Source organism: Tetrao urogallus (assembly GCF_951394365.1).
Source record: "Tetrao urogallus genome assembly, chromosome: 27".
Taxonomy (NCBI): Eukaryota; Metazoa; Chordata; class Aves; order Galliformes; family Phasianidae; genus Tetrao; species Tetrao urogallus.
Window position 1 is genome coordinate 3,956,572 of NC_136840.1, and position 27,985 is coordinate 3,984,556.

General features: G+C 46.5%; 1 protein-coding gene across 1 annotated transcript in view; it reads right to left on the reverse strand.

Annotated features, from left to right (window-relative positions):
* The window catches only part of EBF2 (EBF transcription factor 2), a gene marked incomplete at both ends in the record, with an annotated part of 117,906 nt that extends 95,003 nt beyond the window's left edge, over nt 1-22,903 (reverse strand). The window contains 6 exons of the mRNA XM_079547466.1: nt 12,987-13,055; nt 18,635-18,708; nt 19,032-19,087; nt 19,366-19,429; nt 20,372-20,528; nt 22,773-22,903. Of these exons, the coding sequence (XP_079403592.1) occupies nt 12,987-13,055; nt 18,635-18,708; nt 19,032-19,087; nt 19,366-19,429; nt 20,372-20,528; nt 22,773-22,903 (551 nt within the window). The remainder of the gene's footprint in view (nt 1-12,986; nt 13,056-18,634; nt 18,709-19,031; nt 19,088-19,365; nt 19,430-20,371; nt 20,529-22,772) is intronic.
* Between the last annotated feature and the right edge of the window lie 5,082 nt (nt 22,904-27,985).

The window sequence follows — 27,985 nt, forward strand, 5'->3', positions numbered from 1 at the left end:
CACAGAAAGAGAATCATTTTCATGAAACACTTAAAGCAGCTTCAGTTTTCTCAAATTTTAATCTAAGGCTGTATTTTGGGGGTGAAAAAAATCAGAATTATCAGAATTTTGCTACAGCACGCTGGGGCAGAAGGCGGCTTTTTAAAGAAAAAAATCTTTTTTTCTTCTTAAAAATGGTTTCAACAAATGATAGAACCTACTGAAGTGTTTGTGAAAAAAAACTGAAAGCCAATTTAAAAAAAAAATTGAAGACATTTCAGTGGTCATTTAGCTAGTTCTATCAACTCCTTCTCAATATATCACATTTCTTTAAACAACTGAGTGGCAGGGAGAAAAGGGACTTCTTCCATCAAGTTCACATAATAAATAAATTTGTCTCAATGGACAACAGCAACAACTGTGTTGTTTTAGGAGCAGTTTGAGAGCCACTCTGCAGCCAGACTCCAGTCCATTAGGCACTGTATTAAAATCAAAGCACAAGAAGCCCTGCATTGCAGAGCATCCAATCTAAACAGAGAAGACGGAGAAGGAACGACTGAAATGCAAGAAAATGGGCCAACTGACCAGGCAAGCTGAAAGCCTGAAAGGGAGCTGAAAAAGCAATGTAAACAAGAGCCCAATTTAAATCTTTTAATACTTCCAAACCACAAAAAAGTCATAGCACAAAATCTGGATCTTAGGTTTTGCCACATATTAGCATTTTCTCTCCCTTTAGGAAGCGCATTCCCAAATGCTGATGTAACACCCTGCACCACACATCTCTAGACCAGCTCTTCACCAAATCCACCTCTACTGTTAATCCAGCTTTGTTGAAGATCCAAGCACAGAGGCTCATAGAGACATCCAACATCACTCTGACACCAAGTAGTGGATGGAGGTAAGGCAGCAGTGAGAACACAACTTGCCCAAGGCGTCAGCCCAGGTCAGTGACAGAGGGATGTGCTGAGCATCCCTTTTCCCCACCCAAACGTCAGAATACTCCATAAAGATACCCACAACAGCATTGAGAAGAAGAGTGTTGAGTTCTCTCACAGCAAGAAATGCATGCTTAAGACTGAAAACTTCAATTCATGACTCTAAAACCTGAAGCTCCCTGTGTATCTGGGGGATACGATGCACCATGACAGGAGAACAGAGCGGGTGCTGTGTCGCCAGGCTCAGTCTCCTGAGATGAAGCCACCAATTCATTATCTGCACACCATCCTTCTTGGGGCTCTGCTGCTGGAGGAGGGAGCTGCCAACCACTTTCCATCCTGCAGACTTCTATTTAGTGTGGACTAGAAGCAGCTGCAGGGAGAATCAGACTCAGTTTTTCAAGTTCAGATTCATGTCTTGGCAGGGAAGGGCTGCAATCAGATCGAGTTGTTTCTCAACTGACTTCAGCTTTAAGTGCTGCTCAGGACCACTGTCGATATGCAAGAGGCGTTTGAAATGTTGTGTCTGAGGGCATGAAGAGGAGGAAGACAGCCTCGATTTACGTGGGGTTAAGCTAAACACAATCTTGGTAGTCTGCTAAAGTCTGCACACAGGTGGGATCACAGCTGTGCTGCAGGCTATTCCATGCAGCTACGTAGAACTATTGCATTAAAAACCACCTCAAGTTGTTCTTTGCCAACACTTACTGTCCCGAAACAGCTCATGAAACAGCTCCAGATTTCTTATAGACAGAAAATAGCACAGGAGATATTTAAATACACACATTAAACCTCGCAGAGAAACAAAGCTTTACCTACATCTGCTGCTGAACGTGATTTTAATAGGATACCCCAGACCTAAAGTAGAAGAATACTACTGAGCTCTTAAAAATGTATTCAGAAGCAAAGACAGAAGCAAAGAAATGCTTAAATGAAAGTTGAAGTAGTAGCTCTCATTTAAATCCTTTTGACATACACATAATTGATGTGTGTGTGTGTGTACATATATGTAAAATACAATGCTTAATTTTATATTTTCTCCCCATATGCCAGCATATACCATAAAGGCTTTGCCCAACCAGTCTTCCTCCCCCATTTTTACCTTATTCTTGCTACTTATCTCTTCCCAAGACTCCTGCTACTCCCTGCCTGCTATCAGGTGCACATCTTCCAACCAAAGCTCCATTCCAGTAAAGAATTCCTCACCCAACACCAAATCCAAGTTCTCTTGACCAGAAGAATCATTTCCCCAAACTGCAGTAAGAACCATCAAGAGGATGCTTCCAAACCATGCACCATACACACCCAACTCTATAGGCAGCCTTAGCTGACAGAACCTGCCCCAGCTGCACGCACTCCACATTAGCCAAAAATCAGAATCTGAAGTCAGCTTAGATCTCTGCAAAAATGTCTGAAACGATGTCTGCTTTTCTCTGCTCTCAAGCAAAGCAAAACAGCCATTCAGTGTAGAAGTGCAGAAAATGACAATATTGCATCTCTTCATTGGCTTTGCCTATTAAAAAAAACAAAACAAAACAGAAGCTATAGAAGAAATAACAAAAGAATACAGTTGTTTCATCCATCAGACAAATGGTTAAGTTTGCTGCTTCTGAAGGGCAGCTCTGTTTTCAGCAAGTTATCAGGCAGGGCTGCGGTCCCAGGCTATCGTCCCGCTTGTGTTGCTTGGCTAAATAGAAAGAAGCAGGGACATTTTCTGAAAGCACTGAAGTAAAGCTAGAAAATGAGAGAAGCAGATGTTCTGAAGGAATGCTGGGAAACGCTCGAGATAAAGGGGAAAGAAAAAAAATCCCTAACAAAAACATCCCAGAGGATTTTTTTGAGGTTCTGTGTCAACAAGTGACACTGACACAACACTGTATACTTTTCGCCCCTCTTTAGCAGAGGAATTTTGACTGACCAGATATTTTGTCAGCATCAAGTAGAATGATTTACACTGGCATGGGTTCAACAGAGCGATTATTTTCCTTCAAGGTACTGAGCACCCATGTTCTTAATGAGACCAGAGATTTAAGAAGACATCATTATTCCAGTGGATATTCATACTCAAATTCAGTATCTTGCGCAGCCTAGTTTGAGGTCCCAGTGAAATCTCTAGTAGCAAGGAATTCAAGCATCATTTAAGCTGTCCATAAGAGCTTAAGAGAGCCCCAGCCATGGGCCATAGGAAGGCAGCAGATCTCCTCAGTGTTACCTGCTATCCAGAGCAACACCCAGGTGCTTTCTTGCCTCAGATTTACATGAACATGAGACTCCCAAGTCTGCTCTTCTAAAAAAGAGAAACTGAAATTCTTATTGAAAGTTTCCAAACACAACCCAAGCCAGAAGCTCAGAGGGGGTTTTTCCACGGTTCCATTTTTCATTTCAGAACTGATTTCCAACAAAACGTTTGTGTGTGCTTCTTGATACCGATGCTAACAAATACCAAGCACTAATTGCTTTGCTGAATCAGGACCCATTTGCTGAAATAGCTTTTTATCAACGCTGCATAAGAAAACTTAACCACATCCCTTCAAAAATAATTCAATCCAATTTGCATCGGCATCAGCAATCCCGGCTTCGAGTCCAATCTCTATGGCATCAGCTCATTTCATCTGCTTGCTGCGTATTGGCTTTCAGCTGCTTTAACCACCTCCACAATTACACTCCCTGTGCCACTTCCTTGCAAACACTCGGTCATCTTTCTGTAAGATTTGGCTTTTTGAAAAGGAACTCGTGTGCATCCGCCTAACGCCGCCGTGCCTTGTGCAACTGTGCTCTTGCAACACAGCTCAGGGGTACAGAGCCATAAGAGCAAGGCAATTATTTCCTTCCTTTCTGATACAAGCCTCCTGCACAGAGCTCCCAAGATCAAGACAAGAACCCAGAGGGAAAATATGGTAGCGGAAAACTTTTCCCCTGGAGCAAAGAAACAGACCTAACTAGAGCGAGCGCCTGCAACAATCAGACTGGAGGAGAAGAAAGCAGCTCGGTGGTGCAGGCAGAGAAACAATGGAAAGCACAAGTGTGCAGAACTGGCAGCACGTCCTGGGGAGAAGGTGGGCGGCTTCTTGGGGGGCAGCAACAGAATAAGAGGGGAAGATCTGAGGAGTCACTTCCCAGCAGTCTAAAGAGCCTGAATGCTGAAGGGACTTGTGGCAATTGAGGATATCATTTTCGCTTGCTCGAGATTCACGTTTCCAATGAGAATACTTGCTCTATTTTTTTTTTCCTTTGAAAGGAAGAAAAATCCACAAAAGCAGGGATTTCTGCCTTCGTGCAAAAAAAACTGAGCAGAGGGAAAAGGGCTCAACACTCCAGAGGCTGCAGAGCCAGAGTTGCTCTGCTCACTGATCACTCTATGCCATACAGGCACAAGGCTAGGATGCTCTAACCCAGGCCCTTGGAGCCCAGGCACAAGGTTAGGATGTTCTAACCCAGGCCCTTGGAGCCCAGTCATCCTACAGCAGAAACAGGTTAGGCTCATTCCTTCCATTTTGCTGAAGGATCTTAAATAAACAGGGCAACAGGAAGCCAAAAAGATGACATTGGACTACTGCTTTTCTTTCCTGGAAGAACAAACTTCTTTTCAGTATTCATAGGGTTTTGTTTTCCTTTTTCAGATTTTTATGCGTTTCCCCCCCACCCCCTTCCAGTGAAAATAACAATATTTTAGAATATGTATCTATAATAAGTTCATTTGTTTTTAACTATTTCAGCAGAAGTGGTTGTGCACGATGTAGTGGCACCTGGGAAAGAAACCTTCTGAAAATGGCTCATTCATGGACCTTGGAAAAAAAATAAAGTCACCCAAAATTGTTAGCTGCTTTTGGATTATTTTTTTTCTCACTAGGTTCTATACAGTAACGGCCAAAATACTTGAATACAACCTTGCTGCTGTTTCCACTGAAATTAAAGCCGGTCTCGATGTGGATTTCCACAAGAGAAATCCCAAACCATACCCTATAAATAGGAATCCTAGCTGCTGTGTGTGCTGGAATAAATAAAAGATCCCTTCGGCACAAGAAATGCCATCATCTGGTGGGATCAGCTCCGTGCCATCTCTGCCAGGTGTGACAGCCCCTGATTGCTCACAAGAGGGGCAAGTGATTAAAAGGCACCACAGAGCAATCCGTTCCCATTCCATTTCATTCTATTTTGCCAAAATAGCCTTTGTCAGAAAGACACAAATCCACGCAGGAAAGAGCAACTCTCTTTGCCTAATAGGTTTGCAGCCACTGAGACTCAAATAAGCTGACTGCTTAAAAACAACTCCGGAGCCACAGTAAAAGATAGAAAATTATTGCTTCCTGTCATGGCCAAATATTAAACACAGCGCACACCTAATGGCTCTATCACTCCCCAGGGAAGAAGCTTTATGAACAATAAAATCCCAGCAGACTCACACTGTTTGGACTTAGAAGCCTCATTATAGGCTCACTGATCCAATACAATTTACAAGCTCAATGGACTCCACTTGAAGGAAAAGCCACCAAACATGAAGTTATAAATGGAACGCCCATGGAGCTCTTTATTTGGGAAGGAAATTAGCAGAGAGGATGGGAGGGGGAACGAAAGGGGGAGGGAAGGGGCTGGATGACAGCAGCACATTAGCAATCCAAATCAAATAAGAGAAATACAGATCACCCTGACAGAGAGGAAATGCTTATTTGACCCAATCCGGAATACACAACACTTGGACCCCGCTCCTCAGCATGGCACAGGGCTCCTACCTGTGCTGGGCACATCACACAGGGACTGCACCTCTTTAAGATCACAAGCCCAGTCCAACTGATTGAGGTTCAGTTACACACCACATACCTTCAGCCTAAACCTTTCTCTCTTATAAGTGCTTTGGGAGATGTTCTGAGTAGGAGAGACGTTTTTTCGTGCATTAACAGACACGCTGCATTCACTGGGAGGCTTTCTTCAGACAGGGAGGACACACTTGGGAGAGGCTGAAATCTTAGCGTGTTGGCAGGGTAGAAAAATAGATGAGATCTCACCAGAAACAGATGGTGAGAGAAGCACACAAGGAAGGAATGGGCAGAAACAAAAGGTTCAAAAGGGAGGCAAGAGGCAGTAACAAAAAGAGTCAGGGCCAATGAAGTGACAAGTCCATAAAATCAGGTCTAGACAGAGGCCAAGGAGTGGAAAGGTGATAAGGAAGACCATTTCAGGTCATAAATACGGGGGATGCTTTCATTAAGATGCAGATGCTCTGAAGTACTGGCACATCCAATGGCAACTGCAGACAGATCCAGGGAACACAGACATTTCAAAAAACTGAACTGCAGAGATCCCACATCACACATCCAGAATTTCTTTCATGCTGCTTGCACGGTGGATTTATCATCAGCTCCTATTCCCAGGGGTGCTTTAGTTCATGGGAAACTTACTCCATTCCCCTCTCCACTGCTACCAAAACCATTGATTCTAATGGCTCCTCACACTACCTCATCTGTCCTTCTGAGACCTCTTATCATCAGCTGGCTGTGCAGCCATTTAACCTCCCCACTTGCTGTTTGGAAGAACACTGCATCTGCACAGAACAAATCTCTCCTAATTACAGTGGCAAAGCTTCCATTTGAAAGAGAACAAGGAATTTTCCACACCATGTTTTAACTTCACCAAAATGTTTGCATATTTCAGTCAAGATTAACCCACCCAGCACCACCAGCATTCTTTATCTTAACTGAAGCAGAATTACTCCAAGATTGGAATTCATCCATGCTTGCTATCCAAAGTACACTAAGACATGAAGTTCATCTAATCCACAGCTGCTAAAACTCTTTGGGTTTTGCTTTCACTGGACTTATTTCCTTAAGGCTTCCAGGCAGTAGTAGCAATAATCAGATTATTTCTTATAAATATATTATTGTATGTCTAAGCTCAGAACTAACCTAGTCACCTTCTGGACCTCAAATCAGAACACAGAACAGTGCTAACTGTTCCTATAGCTATGGACTGAGTGGGACTCAAGCAACCAACACTCCCACCCATCACATATTCTCCACTTCTCCAGCATCACATTTCCCTACAGCATATCCCAAAAGGCTGAGGACAGAACAGCTATGCAGTGGCAGCTAACTGAGAAAAACCCAGTGGATAGGAGGCTTATAGAACTGGAACCTCCTTATGAACCTGTGCTTGAAATCAGCAGCGATTTACACTGATTGGATTTATTGCTGGCTTCGTTTCAACAGCAGTAACCTTCAGCCCAGGTGACTGCAATCAACAGGCTGGAGGTAAGGCAGCTCAAAGCATCCCAGTACAATCTCTGCCTTAACAGCAACAGTTCCCACAACAAAGTATTTACACACCATTTTCATCATGTGTATCCTTACATCCTCACGAAAAGCACACACTTACCCTGGGCTGGCTGGTAGAGACCAAGTGAACGTCCAGACAAATACAGACAGCCCACCACGCACCAAGGAAGGAAAAAGAAGCAGAACCCAGGGCTTCCATAGCCCAAATTAATCCCTCGACCACAAGTCAATCTTTTACTTTCCGCTCAAAGAGCTCTTTATGTTTTTGGCTCATCAGCCTCCTGGAAGAATCTGTTGGCTGTCTTATAATCAATGAATATAAAGATGTTATAATCATGAAATAAACAAGAGAGGTTGGCAAAGCAGATTATAATAACAAAAAAGAGAAGAGATAGAAAGCTTACCCGCACCCTGGGCTTGCTGCAAAACTCCAGCAGAGTGGATCTCCAGCAGAGATCCTTCCCCACTGGTAGCCAGCTCTTAAATGGGTCTAGGAGAGGTGCAGCCTGGCTCCACCCCGTCCAGCAGCACAGGAGAATTGCCTTCACCTGTGCTCCCAGGCTGACTCATGGCTCACCTCAGGTGATCAATCAGAGGTTCAGGCCGTCATTCAGCAGTTCACACAGCTGTGTACGCTGAAAAAATAAAGCAACACAAGCTGGCCCTCAGTTTGCTCCATGTACAAGCTAAAGTGACTGTACACATTAAAGATTTCAGAACTCATTGGATGGCAAACTTCTAAGAAAATTTTTAGTCAGCCAAAAAGGAGAAAAAAGTTAATCATTGGGAGAACCACTTGTTAAATGGAAATGGCCAGCACTGAGCACTAAGTTACCAACTCCCCACAAGCATCCAGTCTACTAAAAAATTCATAAAGAGACAGATGGCACAACAGCAGCTCTTTGCAGGAGAGCAGGGTTTAGCGGTGAACAAAGGACTTTGACTCCTTAGGACAAGAGGAGCAATCATTGTGGGTTTTGGAGGCTTGGAAGGGGGGACTGGTGCACATGGGGAGCTGAGAGGGGCTGCATCTATCTGCAGCTCCTACTTTCGCTCCATAGCAGCAGGTTTGAGACATTTATTCTACTCTGGCAGGCATACAAGGAGGAAGGAGAATAGAATACAAGTGATCCAACACTGCTGTGTATTGGAAATGCTCCCTGCAGCAGAAATCTGAAGGAAAGGAAAGAATTAAGACAAAATAAAAGAGCCCTCCTATTTGCATAGCTAGGCAGCTGCTGGCACTTGGCATTAATGGGGAAACTGAGGCACAGAGTTGTGCAGTTTGCTTAAGATGATGGTACAATTGTCAGTGGGAATTTGATAGAAGCTGTTCATGCAGTTCTGCTTTTAAGTGTTATCTTTTCCCTTAAGGGTATCTCATAAAGTCCTTTTTGGATGATTGACAAAAAGAGGCAAAAAGAGCCAAAGCCTGTACTTTTTTCAAGCCAGGAAGATGGGAATGACAATGAAAGCCAAGCTGTAGGGTGGGCAGGGGAACACAATGCAAGAAGACGTAAAGCCCAGCGCTATGAGTGTGGACATTTCATGCAGAGCACTTTAACACACAGCATGAAAACTACGGTGGCATAGTCAGAATATTTATATGCCTGGCAAGGGATGTATTTCCTGAAGTGAGTTTTAGTGCTTGTGAAATGTGCCAGACAGGCAGCCTGGGAGAGTTCAGCCCTCTGTTTATCTGTACAGCAGGTAGAGCACGAGTATCAGCAGGGAAGAAAACCTCCATCCGTGCTGCCCCGCTTCTGTGCTGAAGGGAAGAGGGAAGACCCCCACGCTGCAAGTCTGTAATCCAGTCTCTGTGGCTTCTTGTAGAGATGCTAACAAGCGCGCCAGCTGTGTTCATGATCTGGGGTATTTCTCTAAAAATGGTAATAAAAAGGCCTAAATATTTACAGCGTGAGCCAGCTGACCAATCCTGTACCTCCCCATCTACCAAACTCACCATGCCAAGGGCTCAGCTGGTGCGCATCCTTGCCACGCTGCCAACCCAGCTGCAGGTCTGGCCCCACGCCTCACCCACTGGCTAATGCATGTCTCAACCCAAGGTACACCCCAGCAGCTCCCCCCAACCCCATCCATCACAGCAGCCCTTGCCCCTCAATTGCAATAAATAGAAGTGGAAACAAAAACCACCTGATACTCTGCAGGGCAATTAAGAGAAGCGTGGGTAAACTTCAGCAGGGATCAAACCTAGCATCTTATTCCCAAAGCATATCTGACCTGAATGACCTCTCTCCAACCAGTTTGAAGATAGAGCAGAACCCCAGAGCCTTCGTGCAGCACAGAGCTCACACTCACGTGTTGCAGCACTGCTCCGAGTAATTCCACTGTTGTAACAGAAAAGACTGTCCCGTGCCAATTACACTCCATTGTTTCAAGTGAATTAATTTTTTTTTCTTAATTAAGTAAAAATTTCTCTTGACAATTCATCTATTATTAGAAGCAAAAGTAATAATAAGCAAATAAACTGATCAACCGAAAAAGCCACCCAGTTCTCTCCAGTACCCCGGAGGCTGTAAGTCAATGGTAGCTTCTGCAATCTAGAAAAAGCACTGTGAGTAAAAAGCAGACAAATCACCTGCTCTCCAGGACTTAAATCTGAAGGAAACAAAGTGTTAAAAAACATAGCTATCCAACTTGCATCTGATGGGTGGGTAATTTACATCCAGACCTGTACAACTCACCTGAAATGACAAAGTCTGTAATGAAATGAGGAATTCATTTGCAGTATTCCTGGCCTTCTCATCATGTGACCAAGTTCCTTTCATTTGCATCGCAGGGGGAAAAGCAGCAAATTAAATGACTACAAGAGTGACAAAATATAGCTTTCATTTGGGAAGTATCATACAGAAATGAATTACCCTTCTACATCACTCTCAACTACACCCCATCCAATTCATATCCCTGCCTACAAATTCAGAGAAAAAAAAAAGTTAGCAGGAAAAGATCAGATTGACTGCTATGAATGATGGGAAGTGTTGAGAATTGTTGAAATGCTGGTTTAGTGGGGAAATATTGGTGGTAGGTGGATGGTTGGACTGGGTGACCTTGGAGGTCCTTCCCAACCATGGTGATTCCATGAGAAGAACCACTTCAGCCACAAAGAAAACAATCTGTAGTCCCAAAATTATGACTACCACAGATATTAACTTCAAAAATGAAGTGGAAGAAAAAAGGAATTTGGATCACTGGGAATTCACCACTAGGATTCATTGAGAGAACACACCAGAACCAGCTTAGCTCTGGTGAATTTTGACCTCCTACATAAATTCCAAGCTTGCCCTAACATTTTGAAACATGATTGTGGCCCATAAGATCTAACAAAGTTGCAGCCCATATTTTGGGAACATTTCTGGACTAAAGATCCATCGTTATTTTCCTGCGTGTGTTCCAGTGGTCCTCCCAGTCCGAGGTTCCAGTGCCAGAACATCTGCAGTAGCAGCATGGGAGGATCTGAACTGCGTCAGTGCAGAGGAGGTGGTTGGAGCCCGACCTGAGTTACACTGGAATTCTGGATCAGAAGAAGGTTGCAGGAACACAGACACTGCAGTGCATCTCAAAGACAGCTGCCAGCAGGAGAGGGCACGTGGCAAATGTCAGTGGAGAAGCTCCATTTCATATAATGTAAGCATTCGTTTCCAAGAGCAAAAGAAAAAATTAACTGCAAGGGCCTTAGGATCTAAATCTAGTCTGCAGAGCAAAGGTCGCTGCAGAAATGTTTTATTCAGCATCAAAACTTTTGGAATTCATTCAAAGAGTAGGGGAAAAAAAAGCACAACAGCATGGCTGAGTGTTTTTTTTTTTCTTAACTGAACTATTTCTTCCTTTCTAAAGAGGGACACAGCTTGCATGGTTTGGCAAACACAACTGAGTTGTGTCTCCCTGCAGTAAGGAGCAGGTAAACCAGCACAGCATCAGCCTCTGAAAACACAACAAGTGAGGGAAAGGGAAGAGGAACCAACAAAGGGGGAAAATTTGCTAAATCTGATGCTTTCGTTCATCACAACATCATCTGAGAGATTACAACTACACTGATGTGGGGCCTTAGTCAGCCCAGCAAGGGTAGCACTGTGCATCTCTAGCACGGTCAGAGGGGCTCTGTCCTGTGCTGTGGAGGGAACCTGCCTGCCCCACTACTTTTACAGTAGAGCAGCTTGGAGATTGACAATTAACAACAACACAAAACCCAACAACAAAAACACACCCATGTTGCAATTTCTTTTCTTGCTTCACTTCCACCATATCCACAGGTCTCCAATCCCCACAGAAAGCATCAGATCCCATATTTTGTATGGGAACGGACGGCCCTGGCTCAAGATGAGAAGTTCAGCTGGTGGTAGGAACTGCCTCCCTACCTCCTTTGTGGTTAACTGCCCAAACCCATTCACCAGGCCTTTGTCCAAGGCCACGCTGCTTCTCCAGCAGTGAGACAAGCTTCACAGAATTCAGACTTCAAATGGGAAGATTCCCAAGTGCAGATTCATACCAGATTCAGTCTTTACCTTTAAGACAGCCCAAAGTTTGCTGGAAAACTCATATGATAACATCATCTTGACCTTTCCTATCTGCTGTTAGTTGGGACATGGTCCCACCACCACCCCCATGCACAGACAGCTGAGTTGGCTGGCGGCAGCTTTGGCCCATGACTTTGGCTTACGACTTGTAGTGTAGAATAATAAAAGGAGAACAGTGGAGTCCAGGAGTGGGAGCAACTCCACCACAGCACCGAACAAACTACATTAACTCCCCAATGGAAAAGTGGAGGAGATAATTGTAGACCTTCCTTCAATCCAGCTTGACCATTCTGGATGCCAGGTCAAATTCACAATAAATATTATGACAAATAACACCTATCAGAATGTAGGCAGGTGATGCCAAACACATACAGACATAGAAAATGAATCTGAGTCAGTTCATCCCAGCATCAGCTCTGCTCAGGCCCCTGATGCCAGCTTCTCCGGGGAGAAGAAACTCTTTAAAACAGTTACCATAGAAAAATCCGTATGGGGAAAAAGGTTTCTTCCCACCTTGTCTTATTTACTTATTTTCCTTATTTACTATATAGTTCTTATTAACTATTTTCCTTCTTGAAATCTTGGATTACAAGAGCTCTGTTACTCTTAATTTTTTTTTTTCCCTTTTCACTTTGCTGAACTCCAAATCAAAAAATACTTTGAGTAACTGAATTCCACAGGCTGGTTTCCTCAGCTTCCACCAATACTGACAGTTTTGAATGTACCAATCTGTGATTGAACAAACTGCTGCTCTCCCCATTTAAGGTTTTTTACCCAAAAACTGCAAGTGGAAACCAGGCCTGGACCTGGAACTAAGTCATATATGAAGTTGTTGCATATAAAATCACTCACAATCCCCAGACCATCTGTTTTAATCCTTGCTAACGCACTGCTTGTCTGCCTTTACCCCTTCCTTCCTCCCTGCATTTCTTGGGGAATATTGTTATGTTGTGAAAGAATGCTGTTGAAGCTGCCAGGCTGCTCCCAGCTTTATCCTCTCCATGATCCATTTGGACACATAACTGGTGAGCAGGAAATACTCCAGATACATCCACAGAATTCTTAACTGCAACAAAAATGGGGCACGTGGAACATAACTGAGAAAACTGAACTCCATTTCGTCCAAGCCCAGGTGGACCAGAGGTGACCAGGTTTTAATGATAACAAAGCACAGGTATCCCCAAACAGCAGACAGTGACAGAACCATCAATCCCTACACACAGCCCTGTAGGAGTCACTCTGTGGAAAAATAAGGAATCCTTTCCTACCTGTCGATGATCACGGGGTCCGATGGAGTCTCGTTTCTGTTGCCACAACTCTTCTTCTCGCAGCACCGACTAAAGAGAGGAAGAAAACCAAGACTGAAAGACCACTATGACATCTGGTAGGCAAAGCAATGAGCTCCAAGCCTCCTCCAAGAAGCTTCAGGACTCAACGTGCACCTGGAAGAGCAGCTGAGAGATTTCTGGCTACGATTATGAAGGGAGAAGAGCTACAAGAAGTGGGCGCCCAAATCCCAGTCGGTTTTGGCTGGAGCTGGGCAGTCGGCTCCCCTCCATCTGCTCCAACATCCCCAAGGCAAACACAAAGTGGTCACACTAAGGCAGCACTTACAGAAGACTTATAAATGATTCACAGATGTCAACACGACATTACAGACATTAATATCACACGTTATGTACAGTCAATCCATCCAAAGGTGTTCAGCCCGACTATGAGAAAACAATTTCTTACATTTCAATAACCAAACTGTTGTTCACTGAATACCTACAAACTTTTTAGAATCTATGCTTACTAAAAAAAAGCTTCAGCAATACAGTTGGGTCACACTGAGGATCCAAAGAGATCGCTAACGCTGGCATTTGTCTGAAATCCCCTTGCCATGGGCTCAGTGATGAGCCCTTCCAATCAATCCTGAATTTACACACCTTTCATACTGAGCAGCCACCTGCAGGACTGCATAAAAGTGATAACCCTCTCTGATGAAAGCAACATAAATAAAGCAAATCCAGGGAAGGGACAGAAATGCTACATTTACTTTCCTTTAAAAATAATAATAATAATAATAATTAAAAAAATTAACAAAGAGCCAGTTCATTGCTTGATTTGCATGGATGTTCCATTGATGCAAATGGTGCCCCTGGCACTTACCATCTATATAAACAAAATGAGTGTGCTCTGAATGACTCTGTTTTAAACATTTGTCTTAGAGCAGCACTAGAACCCATTGAAGTTTTAAGGATCCAATCATTTGTTCTGAACCCCCACGTCTCAGAGCTACCAGATCAAATCTGAGGTTGCATTTCCATTGCTGAGGTCTTTCAATTGTACACCTATGGAACCAAGAAATATTTCTGGTTTTTCGTACAGTGGTACAATAGGTGTTGAGTATGTTCACACAATAGTTGAGTCAGACTCAACCTAAATCCACTGCACTGTTTTAGGCATTAGAACAACTCCAAGCAGAGGAGTTAAGACAAGATGCTCGAATTCACTGAAATTGGGATAAAATATGAAAGAGCAGTTTTTTTTTCTTTTACATGAATATTCAACTCTAATACTTAAAATAAGCACTCAGACCAAAAAAAAAACAAAAAACCCACACCTCTTGTGGGTATGAAAACTATTCAAGTGGGAGTGTTTTCTCCATGAGTTACAGTGCAGCAGGATCTTCCATTCGCGTGCTGGGCACGACGAGATCCAACGGAGCCATGTGAACAGCAGCTCTCCCCATTCCAACATCTCTACACGTTCCCCTTGCCCCAAACCTGCACTTACTCATCGATGCCAGTCCTTTTAAAATAAAAGGAGATGCTAAATATTTAAAAATCCCTGGGGCAGAGCCTGGGGCTGCTGTAAATTGTCATAGCTCCATCGGCTTCGGTGCACCTATGGTAATTCATGCTAGCTAGGAGTTTCTCCAATCCCTCCTCCTCTCAACTTTGCTTTATTTAAGTGCATCTTTAATGCAGTTCTCTGCCAAATGATTGTTTATATAGAATTGCCTCTCTTTTTTTTTTTCTTCGTGCTAAAAAGACAGCAGAAAACAGTAGCTCAGAGGAACATAAATTTGCCATGACTTTTGACATGCCCAGTGTTAAAATGCATTGGAAATCACACTGGGAACAAAACGCCCTCTGGTTCCTGTGCTGCTCCAATAAAACAAGAGAAAGTATTTCCAAAAAATATTGAGTTCAACTTTTTTTTTTTTTTTTTTTTTAGCAGACATTTCGTCTGTCTGCAGCAATGCTACGTGAGGTATCCTGTAGCCATGGAACTTATGCAGATGGTCGTAACAAAAGTATGCTTGATAGCCCTACGCCACAGCATTGTCTGGGCAGAATAAACCAGCAGCACATTTGTCCATCTCATCCCCTGTGCCATGTGCTGGCATAGTGTTTAGGATGAATTATGTGAGATCAGAGTGCAGCAGGGCTGGGTTCTGTAATAAGTGCATCTTGTCTTATTGCATAGCTGGCACAGCTATCACAGAGATCGGGAACAATACGTTTAAGTAATACTTCAAACTTCTTCCTTCTAAAACCACGGCTCATGGCTAAAGTGTTCCAAATATTTCACTAATATCTACACGCTTATCACTACCCTCATAGCAGATCTTTGCCACCCCTGAGCCATCCGTACTTCTGGGGCCACAACAAACACAAAGATGCAGAGCAGTTGCTCCTTCCCAGCGATGGACCAGTGCAGAGGTCCATCAGAGCACCTCATGAGGACTAAGGGAGTCTGAGCCTGAAGGTTTAGCAGACGTATCTCTCAGATCTTTCAACCCCAAATCTCCAAATATTTCATTGCTGCACCCAACTCCCAAAGCTGCGTGGGGTTTGTTTCACATGTGCTGCCTAACAGAATCGACTCCTTCCAATTTCAGTCAATGGCAAAAATCCCAAATTCTGGTGGGTCCAAGACCGAGCCTATAGGACTCTCCTGGAATGGATTATTGCTGAAATATGCCAACACTTCAGCTTCTGCTTCCACACTGCTTTAGGGACATACCTTTACAGGTGTTCATTTCCTTAAAGCAAGGATATTAAGGACCAAAGATTTCTTTCCTACACATTTTCCATTGCAGCACTTTCCTATTTAACTTCTTCTGTGGTTTTCAGTACCATCAGCCCTGAAAACAAAACTACAAGCAAAACTCTTGCAAGCAGCACCAGACCCCACAACCCCATAGGATTCATCTCAGAGGCAAACTTGCAAACTTACACCCTTCTCTCCCCCCCCCCCCAGGAAAAAACTTGACTAAAATGCTTTTAAAATTCAACCCTCAACTTCCCAACCCCCCCCCCCCCCAAAAAAAAAAAAAAAAAAAAAAAATCTGTCTCTAATTTCAAACTCAAATAAGCTCGCAGCATGGTGGCCTTTGTTTTGTTTTCTTCTCCCCAGCTCCTCCCTGCAATTGCATAACAAAAGTGTCTAAATTCACACCATCTGGCCGATAAAGCCACGGGCCCCAGCGGCCGCCTGGCCCAGCTGATTAGAGCTGCTGTCTGCTCCGAGCCTTGTGGCGAAAGTCACAGCTGTGGGGCTCGCCTGCGCTCAATGCAGCTCTGTTATTAGCCAGCTGTAGACCCTGAGACTACTTCTGTTCGAATTATAATACCTTTTAACCCTCTGAGCATTGAGGGCGTAGGGGAGGGCTTGCCGGCTTCCTCCGGGTTGGTAATTGGGAGAAGAAATGAAAAGAAAAGGACAGGAAAAAAAAGTTATTCTGGGAGAGGGGAGCTTTGATTTCCATCTACCGCCCGTTTGGGAGACATGCGCCCAATGGATCGGGCTGTAATGACCCAAATGGGGGGAAAAAATAAAACCACCTTCAGATCGGCCAATAAATAAGTAATAAAACCTCTCCCTCTCGCGGAAAGCGCTAATTATTGGAGCTGAGAGCTTAACTTCCAATGGGTATGAAATGGGTATGACAGATCGGCGCAGCCGTATCAATATTGAGACAACCCCGCTGCTCAGCACACATCTGTCACTGTCTGAGTGGGAGATGTGGAGCTTTGGGTGCACTCATCTCTATGCAGCAAAAAAATACGTCTGCGTTGTGAATATATATAAAAATATGAAAAAATAGCAAAAAAAAAAGAGCCTACCTTCAACTAGCAAGGATGGGAAGGAGGGGAGCAGGCAGCCAGACAGACCCTTCTTTATAAAAACAGTAGGCATCAATTTGGACAGCAGAGCGGGTACAGTGCATTAAATTTTTATATACAGTTACGATTGCAAACCGAACTGGGGCTTTAAAAATTGATGCTGCCACTTAAGCAGCACACAATGAGGAACATTTGATTATCGCACTTAAAAAGAAAGAAAATGAAATGTCAGGTTTAAGTGGAGTCGGATCCGTTCCCTGGGCGTTACGCAAAGCGATGGGCGTCAGGCCTTGCTGGGACAGCACCACGCTTCAGGAAAACAAGACCTTTAAAGTGGAACGTCTTGATGAGGACACGAAGCACGGAATGAGAAGTGCTTCGTGTGGAAAGGCCATCCCCAAGTTGTAATTCTTCCTCTGCTAATTGATCAAGCCGGAAAGTTGAGTGTAATCTGAATGACTGTTTGTGTTTTAGGATGGCAGCTGAAATCAAGCCCTGGGTGTGCTTCCAGGCACCAGCACAGGCCAGGTGTGTAAAGAGATGAACAGAGTTTCACACTTGGAAACCATGGAGAAGAAGCACGGGAGGAAAAGAAACTCCTCTCATTTAAAGAAGTGCATCTGAGGGGACGGCGTCGGCTGAGATAATTTAAGTTCTGGAACAGAACCTGTCTGCAAAGAGGAAAAGCAGATAAAGGCCAAGTGTGCCAATGTGATTTGATAGCACAGAAACCACGAGGCTGTTCCTTCTGTGTCTCTCACCCAGCACAAGTGGACTTTCACAAGCAGTGAAAGCACAAGTGTACAAACGTGTGCACAAGCTCTCAGTGTGCCGGAAGGGAACAGCACCCGTGGGTTTTTGCTGCTGCCTCTCTTTGTAGAGCACACGCTGTGCATCTCACAATGCTGATGGAAAGCAACAACGCTCATCTTAAATAGTGGGAGCAAAACAGGCGCTGTGCTTTTATGCGATTCTTATTCTATTCTTGCACCAACTATTCCTCTTTAAGCACTGAGACCTTCTCTGAACAAGGAGTCGGCCCAAACGCGTCGCTTTTACCACTCTATTAATAGTCACTAATAAAAAAAATGGCCTGTAAAAAAAAATAATAAATAAAGGCTATTAATATCCCTAATAGTCAGGAGACTATTTTACAACGTGGCCACCAGCAGCACGCAGAGCAGTGACCTCACCACCCCACCAATGCCATCCATCACACAGCGCCCTCGGTGCAGGCTAAGGTGGGTTTTGCTTTTCATTTCACGTAAGAACACCATGCAGAATTTAATGTATTTTAATCTAAGAGCGTTGACTGTTTGCATCGTTATATTTATTGGAAAAACCCTAATGATGTGAGAACAGGGTAAGTAATAAGTTGCCATGGAAGTATGATGTAAGTATATAAGGTACATGCAAAAAGGGTTACAAAAATGATATTAAAAAAATCCTCATGTCACCCTCTAATTTATAACATTAAAAAAGACCCAATTTTCACGTGTAATTAAAAGACACAAACCCTTTAAGTATGGCTTACAAACTATAGGAAGGATTTGGGTTTTGGTTTGAGAGCTTTCTTGCCTGGATGGATTTTTTGGGAAGGAGAACAACTAAGCAAAATTAAAGAATGTCGATTCTGTTAATTTAATAAGTTAAAATAACGCAAAGGAAAGGCTCTTATAAGAAGTATTTTGACATGGAATCACTCTGACAAAAAATAAAATAAAGACAAACCCTACCTATGAGCTCATTGGCCATTTCAGCATCGGTGCAACCACTGGCCACGAACAGAAGCATCTTACCTGCACATGACTTCATGGGTGAGCAGCACTCTGCACATCTCAGGGTTCTTGTTCTGTCCTTCGTAAGTTATGGGCTACAAAAATGAAGACAAGGGGTCAGCGGGCAGCATTTGGGCGTCACTTCATTCTGATCACAGCCAAACTGAAGGTGCTTTTTTCTATTTTTCACCACGGTTTGCAAACAGACGCCTTCCCCAAATGCCCTCTGGAACAGGAGGGCAGCTTATACAGGAATACTGGTAAGGAGCGGATAGGAGCTTGTAACGCACAGAGGGGAAAAAAGTAAAACAAGAATGACATAAAAAACATAAAAGTTTATTAGGAAATAAAACGCCAAGGAGACAAAACCAAACAAGAGCACGGATAAATGGGGTGGGGGCATTTGAGCCACGCTCACCTGCTTGGTGACGGAATCAATGAGTCTGACATACAGATCCTGTTCAGTCCTGACACCTACAGCGAGACAGGAGCGATTAGCGCCGACACGTCCGTCACAGCGCAGCACAACACGCGGCACTTTAACGGAGCCCCGTTAAACGCCGCTGGGTTTCGTTTCCTGCAGTTCCCTCCCCAAAGCCACCGACGCACAGCAGAGCTCAGCCCGACGACGAGGGGATGCTACGGAAGGGAACCCCAATGGGTTTCCGCTGTCCTCCAGAAAGCACAGCGGCAGCGCCTGCAAATCCCGCCCGGGTTCATCGCCTGCGGGAGGAGCAGCGGAGCGCACTCACCGTTGCTGTACAGGAGCTGCAGTTTGTAATGCGTGCCGTTGTTGGTCTTTTCGTTGCCTTGCTCCTGAAAGAGAATCAAAACTCAATTCTCCAACAACTTATCGGGCGCATCGCAAACGCGAGAGCTGATCATTGCGGTGGGAGCCAAAATGAAGTGCATTAAAGTGGTGAATTCAGTGATTGGGATAAATTCACCTCCTGACCGACCTGGAGGAACTACAAAATACCGCCGGCATCTCCTTCTGTGGGAGTTCAAGAATTTCTTTTCCTCTCTTAGTCGCTATTACGCTCTCAAGGCAATACAGCACACGATGGAGGGGGACGCTTTGAGGCAGTTAACATCAAGCAGATTGATAGCAGAAACGCTCGGTGGTTTTTCTTGCTTTAAATGTGTTCGATTACTTCGCAGCGCTGTCACTACTGATACTTATTTCCCGCAGGTTACTTTACAGTGTTTTCTTTCCTTTTTCCCCCTTCATTCCCTAGAAGACGTACATCTCTGAGCACATTTTCCAATCACAATCATCTTTTCCACAACTCAGAAAAGTGATCCTAAAAACAACAGCACGAAGCGACGCAAAATACTTCACGTGTGGATTTAAAGCACAAAAGCAAATGCTTTGCCAGCCCTGCCACCGACTGTGGAGCCTTGAGAAGCACACAGCACGGTGGATGACAGGACGTAATTCAGGTCACATCCCGCTCCTGTCGGGGAACTAATAAAACTTGGCTGCTCCGGTGGAATTAATCAAAGTAAAAAAGGATTTGTGTCGCCCCCCCCCTCCCCCCAACCACCACCTCTCTCCCTAAATGAAAATTTTTATTCTGTTTTTAGATAATGTAGGAAACTCCCATTGTGCTGCTGGCGCTGTGGGGGCTTGAAAGCTTTGCAGCCCCAGCAGCCCTTCCAAACACCTGAACCCTTCCCCAAGAGCCGGCCGCGCGGTGCCGGGTGGTACAACAGGTATTCAGTCTAAAGAGAGAAAAGAAAGATAAGCGGCCTTACTTTATCGTTTTCTACAAAGTCCACAAAAGCCGTCCTCTCTATTTCCACGGGCTGCCCTTGTCTGTCGTAGAGCGCCAGAACGAAGTGAAAGAAATTGGATTTCCTCAAGTTGGAGGGCGGCTGCTTCTCAAAGTGGGCTCTGGACAGAGCTACGCCGCTGTGGAGGAAACACACGGGACGGGGTGAGGGGAGAAACAAAGAGGTCGTGCACAGCAACAGCCAGACGGGGCAGGAGGAGCTCGGGGAGCCCCGGAGCGCCCAGCAGAGCGGGATGCCCGGCGAGGTGAGAACAGCCGCTCGGCTGCGGCTCCGAGGCAACGCCGGGAAAGGGCTCTGCCCCATTCGGTGCCACTGGGGCACTCGCAGCCCCGCGCATCCGAGCTGTGCTCGGAGGACGAAAAGAATTCGCAAGAAATAATTTTAAAAAATTGCTGGACGCAATAGTTGTTTTCCTGCCTCTCCTCTACTCGTTTTTCTGCTGGATGCAATAGTACTTTTCCTGACAAACTCTACCCTTTGCTTTCCTGCTGGACGCAATAGCTGCTTTCCTGCCTCCTTTACCCGTTTTCCTCCCGGCTGTCACATTTCTGCCCCCCGAAGTAGGAAGTGCAGACAGCACAGCACTTCCAGGCTCTCTGATGGCCGCACAGCCCACCCTCGTTTGCTTCTCCTGCAGAACACAAACGAACTGAAAGCGGTTCCTACGAGCGGACCGACCGCCCGAGGACACCTCGGGGAGAGGCAGCCCGTTCCGGCACAACATCTGCCTTGCTCAGCAGCGAAGTTTGTCACGGAGTCTTTAATGACGGACCTCGCAATGCTGCTCGGCTCTTCAGAATTAAACAGAGGGGATCTGGGTTCGTTTGCCCCTTCCCTCATCTTCCCCACGGACCGCGGAAAAAGCGGTGATGTTTCCCAGCTCGGGATGCTGGAAACGCTTTTGTGTCTCCGCAGCACCGCGAGCTGCGCTGGGCAGCGAAATGGGTCACAACTCCCTCTCCAAAACACGGCGCAAAGGGGTGCAGAGCAGCACCTCGCAGCACCGAACGCACGGGTTAAATCTAACAGCCGGACGAGCCCGGAGTCAGAACCGTTCAATTTTCAGCCTTCAGAGCTGTGCTGGCAAAAAGCATTCAACTCTTTCGCAGAACTGCAGATGTTTTCCTGCCTTTTCCATTGCCAAATAGGTTCGGTGCGAACTCACCGCATCCGCCACAACTGCGCCCACTTTGGGGCTTTGATTTCTCGGTTCGTTACCGCTCTCAAAAATAACCCAGCTCTGCTCAGCCCCCCTCCCCCAAACCCCGTGCGACCGCTGCCGCGAATTGGAGGCTCCAAAGGAACAGTTTCCTTTTCCTTTCGCTTTCCCCGTGGATGGTGACGGTTTAATAAACGTCTCCCCCCTTCACACCGTTTATTAAACCATCTATCGACATTTACAAAACTCCGATAACTCCTCCCATGGTGCTCGGAAAACCTCGCTCACGGATCGGGCCGTGGCTGGGCTGTTTCTGGAAGGTCCCTCTCTCGTTTTGGAGTCCCATCCACTGCCCTTCGCTTTGCCTCTGTATGAAATAAAACCCAACCTACTCGGGGGGCTGATTCAGTCTTCCCCTCCCGTTTGTGTACCCAGAGAGTGATGAGAGAAAGATATATATGTTAGTTAAAAGAGTTTTTATCATCTCGTCCTAGAAGGGAAAAGAGCGGAGCAGCGGTCCTGCACCAACTTGGCTGGAGAGAGGCTTAAAATAAAATAAAATAAAATAAATGGGACAAGGTGGTGCGCGGGGGATGATGCTAAATACCAAACGGACCAAAGGAAGAAATAATTGAACAAAGCCAAGGGCCAAAGCACGGGCGAGGTGCGAGCAGTGGGAGCGCCGTGCTGTTACCGCTCCCCGCATCCACGGGTTAACATTTCGCCGGCGCTCACGGTAGCGACAGACACTTGAATTAAGTAAAACAAGATGGGACGAGGGGAGGGAGGGGGGTTGAGAAGATCTGCGTTTGAGTTGATCTTTAAACGTGGGCTGCTCCTATTCTGCTGCGTGGCTCGGAAAGTGGGAAAGAGTCGTTGGTATCGCTGGAAGAAGAGATTCCCTCTGACACTGCTCTTGTGTAGAGCAAAAAAATTGGGGGAACGAGCCGATGTCTGATATCTGAGCTGCAGTGGAACTGAGGAGTCCTGATGCTCTCTGTGTCCCCATCTCTGCCTGCACTGAACCCTCACTGACAAGAGAAGTCTGAGGGGGAATGAGGGGGGTGGGGGGACAGGAAAGGAGAAAATCAATTTGATATCAAATGCAAATAAGAGAGAGGAAAGAAAAGGCTGCTTCAGAAATTGGGGAATAAAGGAAAAGAAAAGAAGAGGGAAGAAGGGGAAGAAAACCGCTCCGGTTACCTTTGTGCTGCTACATTTGCATCCACAACCCCAACGTTTCTGACCCAGGACCTGACGGAATCCATCTCAGAACCCAGAGATTTGTCTTTCAGAATCGGTCCTCTTCCCAAAGTATCTTGGATCCCAAACATTTAAGAAGTCTATTCCAAAGAGCAACAGTTTCCTTCGGAGGGGGATCGGGGAGGAGGAAAAGAAAAAATAAGCAGCTTCTGAAAATTGACACAGACAAATCCCGGGAAAGCAGAGGACTTCAGCTTTGAAACCAACTTCAGCTTTAAGTGCTGCGTGTGTTTGAGTGCCTTCAAATGGGGGAAAAAGTTTCTCCTCTCGCAAAGTGAGTCACGCCGATTCGGTCTCTCCTGGCATCGTCATCTTCCAAACGCAGGGAATCGCATCCAGAAACCGACGGCCGTTAACAAGGATCAACCTGTTTCGAGAAACACACAGAGAAGGGGCTGATGGCTGCCTGATCCAGAAGGAAAAAAAAAAAAGAAAAAGAAAAAAAAAGTCTCGGGATGATTTGGGGGAGGAAAAGAAGAGCGGAGCTGCGGCGGCTGATGACACCGCGCCGGGAAGAGCCGCCGCTCCGCGCCCGGCACCATGAATGGGTTACAGCGCCGGGAGCGGGCGCGCCGGGAAGGGGGCGTGGCCTGCTGCCATATAAGGGATGCTCATTTGCATGTCGCGCTCCGATTGGAGGGCTGAGGGCAGTTCCGAGCCGCTCGGCCCCGATCAACCTCCGGAGCGCGGCCGTCCCGGCGCGGGGCGAAACCGCGGCGTCCCAGCGGGCAGCGCAGCGCAGCGCCCCGCAGGAGCGGCATCGCAGAGCAGCTGATGGCTGATGGCTGATGGCTGATGGCTGATGGCTGATGGCTGTCGGGCGCGATATTTGAAAACGACACGGCCACGCACCCCGAAACGGTCGGAGGGGGCCCTGCGAGGGGGGACGGGGCGCGAGAGGCCGCCACACCCGCAGCACTCGCCGCGCGCGGGGCTGTCGGCTCGAGCCTGAATAATTCCCGGTAGAGCGGTGCAGGAAAACATCCCCCGGGAACGGAAAGCGGAGCTGCACAGCGGGCCGCTATGGTTTTACTTTATAAAGCCGTTTGGGCTCGCTGCTATTTTCCTTCTGTGTTCTGATCTGGGCACAGATCTGCCTCCGAAATCCATATAACACCAACGCGAAAACAGATTTCAAGACAATGAATGCAAATCTGTGCTCAGAGACCATCTGCCAGATGAGGGAATCAGATGTTCGGTAGTTAAAGGGACAGCGCGAGGATTTCCTCCATTCATTATGCGCAGCTCCTCTCCAACCCGCTTTATTTTATAACGGGATGAGATTCAGACCGAAATTCAAGCAGTGTTTTCAGCTCCTGCTTCCATGTCCATTTCTCGGGGCCACCTTTGTAACACGTGTCAGACCGATACATTTTTTGCGTTGTTTGATACGGCTCCCCTAAAAAAACATTACCAAAAACCATCACAAATAAAACTCTTCCTATAAGGTTCTCGTAGAAACGCGCCCTTAATTCAGCCCGAAGCCGGGACTGAATTATTCTGTCTACATGAGTGACAGATACGGCAGGAGATGAACCCATCCATCCCACGCCGGCTCTGTTAAGGAGATTTACCACCCGAACGCACCTCCCCAAAGCGATCCGTGCGCAATGAGCGCTTCGAGCAGGGCAGCAGAGGGGCATTACTGAATAAAAGCAGCAGCAGTTCGGTGCTGCTACAGGGCGGCTGAGAAACCGCACCTCACGGCTCCGAAATTAAAACTTAGGAAAAGAGGTCGATCTGTTCCCAGCAAAGGTATGAGAGAATAAAACGTACAACTGAAGGGACTTTTTGTTGCCACCCCACAACGGGCACGGGTCCGTCCCCTCGGCTCAACTCCCCCCCTTGGTACCAGCAGCGTTTTTGGCAAAGCCACCCCGATCGTTTCCGCATCAATTCCTAAAGTCGGGGCAGGGATGGGAGGGGGCGGCGGTGGAATTCGAGCGAACCTCGGCTGATGTATTCGTAAGGAGAAAGTGTTTCCTAAGAGCCGAAGTCTCTCGCTCGCAGCGATACAGCCGAGTCCGCACAGCGTCAGAGGCGCTCCGGTCGCATTGAAGGCAGCTGCTCATTCAGCCCCAGCGAGACGCTCAGGAAAGCCCGGTGGGCTCCGGGACCGTGCCGGCTTTGGGGACAATGGGGACTCGTGTGCCGTGGCCCCGGGGGAGCGGGGCTTTTAGGGATTCATAGCGGGTCAGGGGGCAGCGGCGCGGGTCAGAGGAGACGCGCTCCCCTCGCCCCGAACAGCTGCCACCAGAATTCGGCACTTCAGGGACAAACGAGCGGAGCCGTTCCCCGGTGCCTCAGCGGGGCTGGGGCCGTGGGGCAGCCCGGGATCCCCACGCCGTGTCTGTTCCATGGGGGGATCGTGGGCTCAGCCCCGCACCGGGGAGAAGGGGCGATCCCGGAGGGGGATTTCCTTCACCCTCAATATAAAGTTTCTCTCCTTCGCAACGTATCTCAATAATGCAGCACTTAAGCACTTCTAAATCCTGAACTCCGAGTCTGGAATCCCTACTCCGAGCAGCCGGGTTAGACACAGTTCACAGAAAGCAAATCCCTCAGCCTCTCCCGATGTAAGCGCTCCAAGCGAAATCAGCATTGACATCGGTGCAGCCGCTGAGGAGGTGGCTGCGGATCGCTTAAGGGAACCCGTTCCAGCGGCAAGCGACAGGTAAACGGCACCACGAACAGCGGGACGGAGGAGAGCTTGGGGGAAACAAACAGAAAGCTTTTCTTAAACAGACGAAAGCCTCGAGAGCCCATCTCCACCGCGCAACTCCACTCCACAACTCGCTCCAAAGAGAATTTAGAGGCAGAAGCGAGTGCGAGGCTCGGGGAGGGCAGCCCGGGGTGGGGAATGGAGCCGCGCCACCCCCATGGGAGAACCCCAACCCAATTCGGGAATCGCCCGGAGCGCTCCTGTTGCTCATCCTAAGGAGGAAGAGAGGAAGAAAAAAGCGACAGTTCAGGGAGCGCTGATCGTTTCCTTCTGGCTCTTCTCGGTGCCGCACGCCGGGCTCAGTGGGACAGGTGAGCCCTGCTTGGATGCGGTAAAGCAAGATGCTCGCCTTCCTCGAGAGATTTTAGGCACCAGAATCAACTTTCACCACGCCTTAGGAGCTCCCAGGAGGAAGGAAAGAATTATCTTCAATATATACATAACTCCTTGAAAGCATAACCTTAAAACTCCTATTATTTCCTCCCTTTCCTTTATGGTGAAAAAGTGGAGGAAAGTCAGGCTACGGCCAATGAAGGCACTGAGACGGAAGCACTTCGTTCTCGCTCTTGAATTCGTGAGTTCCGAATCCTTCAGGCGCCCCAAGGGAACAAATCGTAGGTTAAAATTATCAGTGTCAGAGGGGAAAGGAAAATTCCTCCTTTCCTCTCGACCGGCAATCTCAGCGAGTTTCATTCACAACTGCACCAGAAAAATCAACGCCCCTGTTGACAAACAATTCACATTTAAGCCCTTCTCAAAGCAAGCTGCTCGCATGCAAACACGCAGCCGTGGTTTTGAAAGCACACAACGGTATTTGAGAAACGAAGAGCTCCCCGATTCCTGGAGCCCAACAGCAGAGCCAAGAACGCCATGGGAGCGCAGGGTGCCGAGAAGCAATGGGAGCTGGCGATGCTGACTCGGGTCTGAAGGGCACGGGGCACTGCATCAGCACAGCTCTGCTTTGCACGGCTGCTCTGATTCAGTGTAACCCTCGTTTACAGGATGGCCCATTTCACAGCAGTAGGAATGTCTGGAGTAAGGAGGACAGCCTATTGAAGTGTTCAATACAAGAGGTTTAAAACAGTGCAGGTGGGTGCAACTAAATCACAAACACAGGCTGGGCTCTTAACTGGGAATGCTATGTGCAAGACAGGGCTGTAAAAACGCGGTGCTCTGGTTACATCCATTCTAGAACCTTTTGTTTGCTCTAAGTTCTGCTTTATCTCAGGAGCAGAATGCTTGATTTGATGGCTGGGAAAAGTTCCATCTCCAAATATAGGACTGCTCTCTGTTCCTCCTCCCTGTGCTGCTTGGAAGCATTCAGAAGTAAGGTTCCACAGCTGTCAGATCCTGAGCTGTACCCTCGTGCCATACAGGCAATGCCAACCCAAGCCATCTCTCCCTGCAGATCAGTGCAAGTCTGGGAGGTGCACAAATCACATTTATAAGCATGAACAAAAGAATGCTTTCCAACTTACAAATGCATAACTAAGCATTTAATAGAACTTCTCCTCCATCTCATCTTTCCCAAAAGAGAAAATATTGTAACCATCACATCCTCCTTCCAGTCTCCCATTCATTCCAGTAAGTAGGTGCTTTTCTCACCAGAACAGAAAAGCACATCTGCTACGTTTTACATCCAGCTTTTTAGGATACTTTTACTGCCTTTTGCCTAGCATAGCTTTTGGAACACGTTAGCAAATAATATTTTACCATCGGGAGTGTACGTTCCATTTTATTTTATAATGCAGACTCAGAAGCCTCGGCGCAGAGTTTGTTTTTCTAAGCACGCGGAGCCTCAAACCAACAAGCACACAGGGGAAGAACACTTCAGGTGGGTGCATATTTGTGCTGGAAGTCTCCCTCATCTTCCAGCTTATGGAAAACAATTAAGGTCAGCTTTCAATGTGTCTTAGGATATCAATGACCCATACTGATCTTCGACTCAAGAAGCAGAATTTGGGTTATCAGAGCATTTGTAGTTCCACCGCACACACACTGTGTGACACAGCTCCAGCTGGGAAATCCATCCTCCATAAGAAACCAGACAAACGCAGACACACTGAAGAGCAGAATCACATCCAGTCATTAACACGAGCCTAAAGCAGCCCCCAATCCTACAAACATTCTTATCCTTAACCTATATTACCCACCAGAGGGGTCTTACAAGAAGTACTCAACGATGCACACATCCTTAACCATCTGTACAGCACGGGCCTCCTTTTTATTTCTCAACTCAACTCAGTGCTGTCTTAAACAGGTGTGTTCCAGTTACATGAAAACTCAATCTGAAGCCATGCCATGGGGACGCTGCCTACTGATTTCCCTTCCTTAAGCCCCTCGCTGGATGATAATTTGATTTTTTTCCCCGTGTTTCAAAATATAAAGAACTGTGAACACAACTTTTTGCAGGAGGAACCTGAACCCAATG